The sequence below is a fragment of the Pelodiscus sinensis genome, chromosome 2 (genome assembly GCF_052426305.1).
Source record: "Pelodiscus sinensis isolate ZL-2025 chromosome 2, ASM5242630v1, whole genome shotgun sequence".
In the NCBI taxonomy this organism is placed as follows: Eukaryota; Metazoa; Chordata; order Testudines; family Trionychidae; genus Pelodiscus; species Pelodiscus sinensis.
In genome coordinates, this window is record NC_143053.1 from 229,206,672 (window position 1) to 229,219,594 (window position 12,923).

General features: G+C 41.3%; 1 protein-coding gene across 1 annotated transcript in view; it reads right to left on the reverse strand.

Moving 5' to 3' along the window:
• Nucleotides 1–5,659: 5,659 nt before the first annotated feature.
• Nucleotides 5,660–12,923, reverse strand: part of MKX (mohawk homeobox) — a 122,076-nt gene continuing 114,812 nt past the window's right edge. Inside the window, exon 6 of the mRNA XM_089776756.1 lies at nt 5,660–7,913. Within this exon, the coding sequence (XP_089632882.1) occupies nt 7,900–7,913 (14 nt within the window). The 3' untranslated portion in view covers nt 5,660–7,899. The remainder of the gene's footprint in view (nt 7,914–12,923) is intronic.

Genomic DNA, 12,923 nt, shown 5'->3' on the forward strand with positions numbered 1-12,923 from the left:
TTTTAATTTGTGCCTTTAGTAATCCTTGATTTAGTGTTAGACACGGTTAAAAATGGATGTTAAGCTGCTAACATATAATGTACATTTATTTTCAGGGATTGACATTGTCCTATAATCAGTTTATTATTTTATACGACCTATAATTTGCTAGGTGCCTCAGAGTACGAGTGGCACAGTCTCAGTCACATACAACTTACAAACTTAAACCAAACATGATACAATCAAGAGGGAAACCTCAGTCAAGCAGCATCAGTTGTTGAGGGTGAGAGCAATAAGAGTACTTGGGCATGCAGCCCAGCAAGTGTTAAGTGTGACTATAATCGCAGTTTCTTAAAACAATGTATCAAGGTGGATTCTCCAGCACTGTCAATATTTGAATCAAGATTGGATGATTTTGTAAAAGATATGCTCTAAAATCATGTTGGGGAAGCTCTATATGGCCTGAGTTATTGTAATGGTCCCTTCTGGCTTTAGCTGTTAGGAATCTCTAGGAATATGGGTGCTTAGAGGGAGGGAAATGTGTGGGTCTTGGTCTTGCAAACCATCTTAGAAAGAGCATCCCATGGGAGGGGAGGTGACAAGGAAGACAATGGGCTTGTCTCCACTATGCTGGGGATTTACAATGTTGTGATCGATCCTCCGGCCATCGATTTATTGCATCTGCTTAGATGTGATAAATTGATCTTGAAGCACGTTCCCATCAAAGCTGATACTCCACCAGGATGAGAAGAGTAGCTGGCATTGATGGGAGAGCAACCTTTGCCAACCTTGCCACACATAAAATGCTGTGGTAAGTATGTTGACTTCAGTTATGCTATTTGCATTAGATTGATGGAGGGGACTAGTATAGGCAAGGCCAATGTGATGTTTGTTAAAAAAAAAAAACAGACAAGGACTGGAAAGATGCAATAAGATCGCAGATTTGTTAAGTAAGGTGGGAGGCAGAGTTATGAAGGCGAGGGCAAGAAACGGAATGGTATTTGTGCAGCTAGATTTTGTTCGGCTTCAGGAGATGATGCAGGTGTTGGGGAAGCTAGAGAGGAGGTGGTTGCAATAAGAGAGGAAATGCAGAATACATGGATGAGTTAACTTTCTCCCTTGGGGTTACATTAACTGTTTCTTAGTGCCATAATAACCAATGTCATTTTTCACCCAACCCATCACTCCTGCTGGTCCACACCTACTTTTTGTGTCACATTTAAAATTAGACTAGTAGAGGTCTTTGGGGGCAGGGTCCACACCTCTCTATTTGCTTTGGAAAATGCCTAGTATGCTCTTGGGTGCTGTACAAATAATAACCTGCAGGTTACACAATCTGACACTGTTTAGGAAAATAAGAGTGCTTCAGCATGTGTGCTGAATTCCTGGAGGGTATTATTTATAATAAACAAGAGTATCACTGCTCACCACAGCAGCAAACTACCATGCTGGATGTAGATTATCTTGTGCACTTGCATCACGCAGACATATACAAAGTCTAGAGTGTCGTTCTGGTAACTAACTAAATGAATAAACATATAATCTTCCAGGAGCTGGCAGGGCAGCATCTAGCTCTCATTACTCTCTTTATGTCTTTGGCTCTAGCCATAATTGAAGACAACTGTGCTGGCCATTCAGCTCCGCATCTGCAATATGAAGTTATACAACTAAAGAATCAATGCTCCAGGTTTGGCACTCACTTGCCGGTTGATTTCCCTCCTCAGATGTCCTCCTGGCCTCTCACTTGGCTTCACTGTGGCATACCTGCCTGTTAGGCAGCTGGGGATGCTATTTGGGGCTAGGGTGTTTTCAAACAGAGGAAATAATGGAGAATGTGGTGGTTCACGCAGAGCTCAGTGCAAGCACAAGTACATGCAAAGTATTTGGTTTATTTCCAGACTGCTGGTGCGGGTGCTTCCATGATATAGCAGTGAGCTAGAAAAGCTTTCTGAGTACATGCATTCCAATGAATACACTAAGTGTCAGCTCCAGCAGTTCCAGCATGCTGGGGGTGGTTCTGTTTTTGTTTCGTTTTTAAAGGATTAAGCAGGACTGCAATTGATATTAGTGTTTATATATAGACAGATGAATTTGTTTGAGAAGGTCCTGTACTCCCCATGATAATGATAATTTATACTGCAGAGAGTAAAAATAACTGGCACTCACCCCGCACTAGACCCGAACAGGCTAGAACCACACTGAAATTGAAATTACAGGGCTCCAGTTTTTTAAAACCACAAATCAGGTTGTGCACATGCACATACTTCCATGAACTATGAAACCAAATTAGCACACATGCACTGGAGTTTGCACAAGCACAACGGTGCACTTTAAATTTTTTTGCCAAATTTTAATATAAAGCCAACAGGGATTTTATTTTGGTAATGCACCCATTCTCTTCGCAAACCAATTTTAAGTGTTTTGTATTTCTTTAGTTGGCAGATACAGTTATATCATTTGGAGTACCACAGTTTAGAATGAAATCACTGAAAACACAGAGAGCTTGAGCAGTTGCAAGTGTCCATTTATTCCATAACACAGAACTAACTAGAACCAGCTCAAACTGGCTGGGCTGACCCCTCTTGACATAACTCAGTTACTATAACAACAACAAGATCTGTATCTACAACCCAGTACACAACATATACTATTCAGTGGAAGCTGTTCATAACTCAGCAGGGAAAACTCATGCATGCAACCTGCAATGCTTTGGGTTTTTAGATTGTATATCTATAGGGAGCATGGACTTCTCAGCTGTGATCTGTAAATGCACAAGTACTGTGCATGCAATGGCATTTTCACATACTGCCTGTATGCAGTTCTAACAACATTAATTATTGGATGTTTCAGAACTAAAATGTATCTTCTTTCCCTCTGGTTTAATTGTTAGATTTTTTTTTTTTTTTTTACTTACTAATTAGCTTGTCAACTTAATACTGCTTTTATTAAAATCCATCAATTTCCTCTTGAAAAGGGTGGGTATTATTAATGTAATAATATCTACATGCCTGACTCCTTCTGACAGTACTTGACACTCTTTTAGTGTTATAGAATGTGCTGGTGTGATGGTGTTAGGAAATAATCATATTTGTGAATCTACATTGTAATAAAATATTATTAATAAACATTTACATTAGGATAGTGCTTAAAGGTCTCAGTAAGAGACCTTCGGGCCTCATTGTTCTGTAGAAACTCCAATACTGTCACAGCTCAGAACCCTTACAACTGAACAGAATCAAGAACAGAGTAAAGTCTATGAATGCTAAATTCCTGATTATATTTTGGTGGTTTTTTCCCTCTAAATCAGGGGAAAGCACCACAGCATGTCCGTGTTGCTGTTCATCTCATACATGTGTGCACATATTTCCCAGCTAATTCCTAATAATGTTTAAAAATTAGTTTTTACAAATATATTCTATTTAGAAAAAGACTCATGAGGTGGCTTTTCCAATAACATCTTAAACTTGTAATTCTGCAATGTTGTCTTTGAGCCATTAATGAAATCCATATTGCAAAGATGGCCTTGAAATAGAGGGAGGAAGGAAAAAGCAGCTGTATTTGCTCTTCTTTGGCTCTGAGTTATTCATTATGTTCTTATTTATTTTTTGTGAGGATATTTTTGTGGCTCATGCAGCATTCATGTGGCATATCTATTGCAGACACTGCAACCTGTTAAGCAAGGCACAAACATGCCTGAGAAACCATGTCAGTATTTTCCTGTGAACAAAGCAATGCAGGTGGATAAAAATTCGACTACAACTATTTGATTTAAATATTCTAGTAAATGATTTTTGTAAAGACTAAACACATAACAAAATAAAACAGCCACTATCAAAATTAGCCAAATTTTCATAATTGATGCCTAATTAACTAGGAGAATTTGATTCCCAGTTGAAAACTACACTATAGAATAGTTTCTTAGTTAAAATGAGTCACACTTCTGCCAATAGACATCAATTAGTTAGACACACAAATATAATTATTATTGTCTTCTCTTTCTTCTATAGTTAGCTCTAGCTGTAGGGCTGCTGTGCATGAAATCCACCCGATATCTTTCCAGAGAGCTCTGAACTGTTTAGCCTTCAACTTATGTCTAGTGAGATTGGAGGTAGTAGGTAATGAGCATGGAAACGATAATGTACTGAGGACTGCTAATTTAAAAAATGTGCATGCTAGTTATATGCCTTAAAACCACGGAGGCACTTTCTGTAAGCAAAATAGACATTGGTTAAAAAAGCTTGTATCTAACAAAGGCTCAGCACGGATAAAGTTAAACACAACTTTATTTGGAGCTACAAAGCTCACAGTGCTCTGTCTTCTTCCACATTAACTTTCCCCCTGCCCCTTTGCTAACCCATGTAACTGCACACCTGCAGCAGAATTAACCTCAGACCTAACCCTCCACTTTCACTACAGACACATTGAAGTGAACTGGAGTACTGACTTCAGTGGGGCTAGAATTTTTCCCAAAATTATAAAAGTCTGGGTACAGATATATCCAGGGTTTGTTCACATTTTTTTTGCTTCCAAATACTGACTCCAAAGTGGCTGCACCAGTGCAAGCCCCTAATGTAGATAATGCTCAACTGTTATAAAAATGCCTTACCTCAAGCAAGATATCATTAACTCCACTGTACAGGTAATTGGGAAACTGAGGCACAGAGCTCAAGTGACTTGCCTGGCATCACACAGCTGTCCTGAGTACTAGCCTAGTCAGGGCTCTAGCCCCAATGCCCAGGGCTGCTGATGGGGGAGGGAGAAGAGGGTAGCTGCCCCAAGGTCCAGCAATTTAAAAGGGCCTGCAGCAGCAGCCAGAGCTCTTGGGTCTTTAAATCATTACTCAAGCCCCAGGTCTCATGGTCTGGGCAGAGCAGAAACTCTGTCTGGGGAAGGCTAGTCCCCAGCCCTATTTCTTCCACCCAGGGTCCTGCCTGGAGCCACCTCCCTGGCTCCACCATTTCCAAGCCACCATCTCCACCATTTCTGTCCTCAGCCTTGCCCCTGCCACACTGGCTCTTTACTCATGCAAAAAGTGACTAGTAGCAATGTTGCTTACCCTACTTTCAAACTAGGGTAAGCAACAGGGATGCAAACTCCATGTTACACCAATGCAATGCATCCCCTGGAAGCTTGTACAAGCTTAGCTATACATTTGTATAGTTAGGGTTGGTCCTGCTTTGAGCAGGGGGTTGGAGTCAAAGACCTCCTGCAGTCTTCCCATCCTCATCTTCTCTGATTTTCTGACATCCCTAGCATAGACAGGCCCTGAGGTAGCACCTAGAGCAGCTGCAACAGCTTCAAATGGAAGATCAAAAGCTGTAGGGGAAGTCACAGGCACAGGGTTTGTTGGTTTTTTTTCTGCACTAGTATCTCGTTCCCCCCCCCCCATTTCAGATTACTATCTCCTACACCAGTGGTGCACTTTTGTTACTCAAACCGTTTTACTTCCTATTAAGGAAAGAGCATTTATTTATGCAGCTTCACTTCCAATTAAAGCTCCACTTTGCAGTGCATTATACAGGATGATATTGGTGCACCATATTACCAGGTCATGCTATCGATCACAGGTGCCCTGCCAACACCCGGCAAAGAATTTTGAAGTAAACTATAGTAAGAGGCTGAGACGAAAGTGGAGCCAGAAACAATACGAGTTAGAAAAATGTTTATTTTAGTTAGCAAAAGAAGAAAGGGTTTGACTTATTAGCTATATTTTTCCTACTATATTAACTCCTGGAAAAATGATTGCAACAGGACTTCCTGGAGTTGACCCAAGTCTGTCTCCAAAAAGCAGGATACCAAATGTGTTTGAGGGACTACTAGCAGCTTACGTTGAAGCTATTACTCTTCAGGCGATGTGCCATGCACCGTAATGTGCGCTAGGCTACATAAAGCGCACAGCCTGCACCTTGGTGATAAAAATTCCCCATGCTAGAGTAAGGTCTGGTGAAAAGTGGGACGTTTCGCCGCCTGAGCACACGTGTTATTGGCATGCTACTGTGCATCTGATTATTAAAGTAGTAAAAGTAATTTAGTCCAGATATTAGCTGGAATAATCTACATGCTTGAGGCAAAATTCACTCAAGATGGAGGGACTGAGGAAGGTAATGCAACACAATGGAACCACAGGATGGACTTGTAGAGAGTCTCTGCAGCTACCGTGTGCGACAGGGTTAGGCTCAGTGCCAAATCTCTATCAGGGTTAGAAGAGGATGCGAGGCATAGCCATCCTGATTCTGGGGGGAAGCTTGTTTTCAGCCCCGACCCCAGGTGCAGGGCAAGAAGAGCAGCCATTTACTCTATGCAGGGGGTGAAAGCCAAGAGTCTTGAAGAGCTGCTGTCACACCTGCCAAAAATAAGACAAAGAGGTAGATGAAAGATCCACCCTTGCATGAACTCTGGTCTGCAAGGCTGGTGAGCCTCCTAAAGCCCAGAGACCTGATGCATAAACTATCTAAAAACCTGGCATCTCAGCACAGCGAATGCCACAGATTCATTGATTCATCGTATCTTCCCTTTTAAAACTTTGGGGAGTAGCAGCTTCTGGGGAATGCAGAAGCCAATGGGATTGCTGTATTCCAAGGGATTTGCAGTGGCAGAGTGTAGAGGGTCCACAGACTTCCATCCTCACCTGAAGCTAGTTGTTCTACTATATTAATGGCAAAGACCAGGGGTGGGAAACCTTAAACCAAGAGGCCAGATGCTTGCCTGGATCCACTTCCTGGGACTCAGGGTTTCTCCTCCCTCCTCCCTCACCCCCCAGAATTGGGGAGCCTGAATTGGCACTCTAGTCCCTGTTGCCCCCTCCTCACTGATTTTTCTGTGGATCAGTGGCCCCCACTCCAAAAAAGGTTCCTCATCTCTGGCGTAGACCAAAGCATCGTTATAGATTGGCACTCTCCTATAAGGTTAAGGCCTTTTTTCTGTAGCCGTATTGGAAGGCCTAAAGCCCAGGCCTTAATCTGCAGCCAGACTGAACTGCAGTCCTTAGCTGAGAAGCAGACAGTCAAATACTCACATTCCATCTACATTGCATTACAATAGTATAATACCAGACTGTTAAAAAGGAGACCCTGTCCACTGGATTGGATCCACGTTCTTTGTACTGTCCTACAAAACAAAGAGCTGTCAGGAATGGCAAACTGCCTTAAACAGTTAGAAGGTCATGTAGTCTCCTGGATCAGTAACTGATTAAAAGATAGGAAACAAAAGGTAGAAGTAAACAGTCCGTTTTCAGAATGGAGCAAGGTAAATAGTGGTATCCCCCAGTGTTCTGTACTGGGACCAGTGCTCTAGCATATTCACAAATGATCTGGAAAAAGGGGTGAAATAGTGAAATAGCTGTGTTTGGGATCAGAGTAAGTAACAGTAATCATCCCACGATCCATCCACTGCCAAGGTCCAGACACAATTAATATGTCTTAATTTGTTAAGTGGACGCAAGCTGCCTCTAGGACTTGCTGTATCATAACCTGGTTCCACATGCAGTAGGAAGTTATAGTGTGTAATGGGGAGTCCAGATTCACAAAGGTACTTCAGAGCCTAACTCCCATTGAAAACAATGAGAGACGTCCAAACACTTTTGTGAATCTGAGCTCAGTGGTCTAGACTATGGACTTTTCACTGACATTTGTGTATTGTAGCACAGCATATACAAACAGTAAATATCATTAGCTGCAAACAAATGTGTCAGTGTTGGTCAAAGCATCATGCGTAAAATACAGCTTATATTAAATGCAGAGACAGATATTCCCTGGCTAGCTTCAGGTTTGGGTCACAGGGTTATGCTGGTTAATTTCACAACCCCTTTAGCATGGAGTAGGTGCAAAGGCAGTAGATTTAAACAGAGCAAATAGAATGGATTTCTGGAGCATTTCTTAAATTAATGTCTTGGTGGCTTCAGGCTGTTTCGATGCTTTCCATTTAGATGTTTTCCCCTAAAAAAGAGAAAATGGTTGTTTAATTCATTCTACATAATATAATGACAAGGGATTGTTTTCATACGTACTGTTTTTGTTGACCTTTTCACATTTTGAAATGTCAGGAAATACCATTACTGTAGGTCTATCCAGCTTTAAGGCTACAATAACTTTGTAGCAGTTCACAAGGGAAATTATTGTATATTAAGAATTGCTGAACACAGTGAAGGTGTATGTGTACATGCATGTATGCATACTCACACTTCTCTCTCTCTGTTTCTCTCTCTCTCTCCCTCCACCCATAACATCTGTCTATCTATATTAAGGCTGCAGCCAACTTCCATTATAAAATCTTGCTTTTGCTTTCCCGTAACACTGACTTGAAGATTTAGTTTAGCCTCAAATTGCCAGATTTACTGAGAAGATAAGTTTGAAGACCTGTCAAACATTTTTGAAGCACGGGTCATTTTAAAGGTATCCTGACTTGAAATTTTAGCTTTTGTCTAAAGTTTCTATGTGCATTATTAGCCACCCTTTTTTTCAGTTGGGGCAACTTTGATTTAGAGCAAGTCAGAAAGTCGGATAGGAGGTACTTTGATCTATGTTGCATTATGCACTGGCTGTTAAACTAAGCAATGGGAATTGTAGTCATCGGTCACACTTGAGAAATTGTTCTCAGGTTTTTCTGTGTATGCAATACCAGCCCCCCTTGTTTTGGAGCTGTTCTTTGCAAATGCCATGGGTCTGACTAATCACACGTTCTGGGTGCCAGGAAGGAATCTTTTCTTCCTATTAAGGCAAAATTGGAAGATCTCTGAGGTGTTCTTTTGCCTTCCTCTCACCATTCTGGAGGCACTATCTGGTTAAGTAGGAATAGATTTTAGTAACTAGTCATAGCGCTTCATGGGCAACGTGTGACCAGTTGCCATAGTAGATAAAAGCGAAAGTGCCCAAAAATAAAAAACCTGTCTGGGATTTTGCTGATGAGCCCATGATCATGGGATAGGGCAGGGACATTGTGACCTTCACAGGCCAACCTACCCCTCATGCTTTTAGCACTCACAGGGAAGGGGAATGAAGAAATTCAGAAGAGCAAGCTGAGTTTTGTGAAAGTGGGACCATCCTAACTGTCAGGTGTAATCAGGGGAGCAGCAATGCTGGGCCCCTGGGCAAGGTGGAGGGGTGGGGCCTTGGGCAAAAGGGGTGGGGCTGGGAGCAGCCACCCCTCAGAGCCTCCCTGAGAGTGCATGTTTGCTTCCCCGGAGCCCTTAGATCTACTCAGAGCATGCTGTGCAGCCCTCCAGCGGTGCCGCCCTAAGCCCTTTAGAATTGCCAGGCAACTCTCCCTTTCCCCTCTTCCTTGTCGGCAAGCCTGGGTGTAATTTATTACTTGGCAGAACTTTGGAAATAAGAGCTGTGAAAACTGGCTACCCATAACTATAAAAAATCTTTTCTACTGGCTGAGCTGAAGCTTAGGGCTGAATACACATGGGTTATTACAAAGACTATGACACGTTTAGATGATGACACATTTTATTAGACTTTCATATATAGTCTATTTTAAATGTGTGTGTGTGTGTGTGACAACCTGACTGTCCTAGTAAAGTTTTCTGTTTATATTAATTTGTATACTACAATAGTGTAACCAAATTTCAACTTCCATATCTGCCGAACAATAGATTAACCTTTCTATAAGTGTATTTAATTGTAATTTGCTAAATGTTTTAGTACCAGCTAGTTTTGAAAATGATTAATCCAAATGAATTAACATAATGACTTTATTCACTTTCTCTTTTGTTATTACATCCTTAAAATCTAAAAGTAAAAAGTGTGACATCATCTAAATATTTTTCAGATATTTTTGAATTAATCTATATGAAATTCATTCTTAAGATTAATCTCAGATAGTAGAAAATGTTTTTATCATATTTCTGGGTAGGTAGTTTTCACAGTATTAATTTCCAAAGTCTTGCATAGTAATGGATTGCACCTGACTGAGAGGAGAGTCATACTCATTTTGTCTTCAGATTTGTGGTCTATATGTTACTTTGTTACTTGGACTACACTGCAAAAGATTTATGATATTTAATTATGAACTTCAACACTGGTGTATGCAGTGAATGGTTTATTTAGAGGTGTTCTGTATTTTCAAATTATTATATTTGATCATTATATATGTATTGCCTTTCAGTGGCACCATTCCCATCATGGAACTTAAATAATATTTCCATTTCTTTATACTGGTATATTTCAAATGAGTGTGACTAAAGCCCAAAAGTGGTCTTGAAGACATCTGTGTAAATATACAGTCAGCTTGTCAGTGAACTATTTTTAAACTAGTTCTCAGACAAATGTGTTTATTTCAGCATTATAAATGGTAGAGGATTCCTAATCTATGATATTATTGAGAGTGTATAAAAAAGAAACACAGCTTCAACTGTGTTAACTCATCAATATTCCTGCATTTCTAGGGTTGTAGTGACTCCCATGCATAGACTCAAGGAAAAGAGCAAGAAACTCTGACATAATTTGTATAGCCAGCCCACAAGTTAATTGTCTGTTATTGGAGTCTGGCACATCTGGCCAGAGAGGGCTGAGGGCTCTGGACACTGTCTGGAATCTTCTTGTTGTCAGAGAGGGGAGGCTACTTTGCCCCAAACACTGATTTGTGGGGGGAGAGAGTACTGGGGGAGGGGGGATATGGAAAGGGAAGAGAAGAGAAGGGAATAAAAGGATGACCGGTTCCAAAGTGCCTAGGTGTAAGCTAAAGTGATATTTGTCAAGTATACAGCCTCTTTAAAATGCTTCAGCTAATCAGAGAAGAACTCACAGATAAAGATAAATGAGAGAATCTAGTGAGTTTCAGGGGTCAGATTGTGTGTCTGATCCTAGGAAGCCCTACTGCAGATAATAATAAAAAAGGGGAGCTGCCTGTATAGCCAAGAACCTTCTTTAGATTGGCAACATCAGTGCTTGGACCTCAGATATAAAAGACAAAAGACTAAGGGCAGATTTCTTTCTCCTTCTGGTCCAAAACAGGAATCACAGTGGGGCAGGTGAACTGAAGAGAAACAAAGCTGAACATTTTCAAACCTTCTAAAAGAATGAGGTTCAGTTCTAACTTTTCACTGTGGTTTATTTGATGAGAATCAGTTCACATATCCCTCACACTTTACTATTAGCTGTTTATCAGAAGTTCCAAGATTGCAGTCTTACATAGCTTACAAGAGAGCAGAAGGATGGTTTCCAATAGGATAATGTTTAAAAAACAAAAATCTAACAACCCCCAGACAGTTGGGAGGTCATCAAGGACAACTAGAGGATTAAACAGAGAAGCTGGGTGATTTCATTTAGTGATTCTCCTGTGGCAGATAATTTTATAAAGTTGAAAATTAGACTCTAGAATAGCCCAGTTTTACTGCTTTCCACAAATATTCTAACTCTTTCAGAAATGCAGTAAAATGATCTTGTCTGAGCCTATTCATCTCAAAATGTGGAACATGCAATCCTCTTAATCCTTCCTTGGAAGGACTTGAGCGATTGAGGAGCCAAACTGTAGTCAGTATATTGCTATGGTGTTCAGGTTTCTAGGATTCCTACACCTTTTTGCCTTTGGATCATGGATGACTAAGCCCCTTTCTATTACCTGAGAAAAGCATAGAAAATAATAAAATATTAAATGTGCTATGGAATTTCATTCCACTTCTATAATGAGCTTAGCAAACTCTTGATGTGGAGAATGAATAATTTTAAACAGACTTTAAATAGCTTTTTGTCTGGGTTGCCTCTGTGTCACAGTTTCAGGGCAATTGCATCTGTATTCCTGCTCTGTTGTCCCTCAAGGGCACACACACAAAGGTTCCAGCTCCCAGCCATCAACTCTCTTGTGTGAAAACCAGACTCGCTCCCTCCAGACGAGGGTTCTTCCAGGCTGCACAGTTCCAGCCCCACACTTTGTATGTACTTTGCGTTCTATTCAAAGGGTATAAATAAAATGATTGCCTCTAGTCACTAGTTGCTACCCAGTTCTTTCAAAGCAAGCACATTTATTCTTCAGGTGAAAGCCTTACAGAGAAGACACATTAAAAACAATGAAATAACCTACACACATGCTAAAAAGCTTACCAGAGATCACCTATTAGTCTTACAGAAAACAAGCAAGTTAAGTTTTTCTAACCCTTCCACTCTATCCCTTGGACAGACAGCTCTCACACCCCCCTTTTACCTCCAAACCTGTGGGCATTAGCTGAGACTAGGCACTTCCATTCCCTTTCTAGGCAGCGTATGTGATGTCCTTTTGTCCTTCAAAAGGTTGTCTGCCCCAGCACTGTGTAGAGGTTCCCATATGTCCTTGAAGTATTGCATGCAGAAATTCCTTGAGGCGGGGCTGCCTCCCTATCTTGTGAGCGATGAACAACAGAGAGGTGAGGCAAGGAAGATTCTGCAATGCACTCTACAGATAACCAGATTCCTGTCTGTGCCCCACCTTCTCACAGGTTGGCTCCAAAGAACTCCAGTGGCCTGTTCTCAGATTTTCCTTCTTTTTCACTCATACTAAGGCTGCTTCTCACACTTGCCAAACTGTTGGGTTTCAGAAATTCAGACACTCTGTCCCCTCTCCCTCTCCCGATGCAGCTTCTTCTGCTCAGTTGATCTGCACAATTATTGGTGTATTTGATCCTGATGGAACATGGGTGCTGCCTTTGTTATCTTCTTTATAGCCTCCAGTGCCAAGATTTTCCCCACCTGCTGGATGTTCCCTGAAAACCTTGACCACAATTCCTCTTCTGGTCATCACAATACATCAAGTCAATTAGCTGCACCCTTGCCTGCTCCTCAGTGTTATCAGCCTTTCCCTGCATAATTCAAGCAGCTGACTTCTCAGGTGCTAGACCTCTTGACCTCAGGTGCATGGGTCTGTCAAGCGAGAACTGATCCTTTGTACCATAGGGTCAGTTAATGCCCCACCACCAGATGCTGCGGTCTCAGCAGTTCATGTGACAAGCATCAGACTGCTGATTGGACATG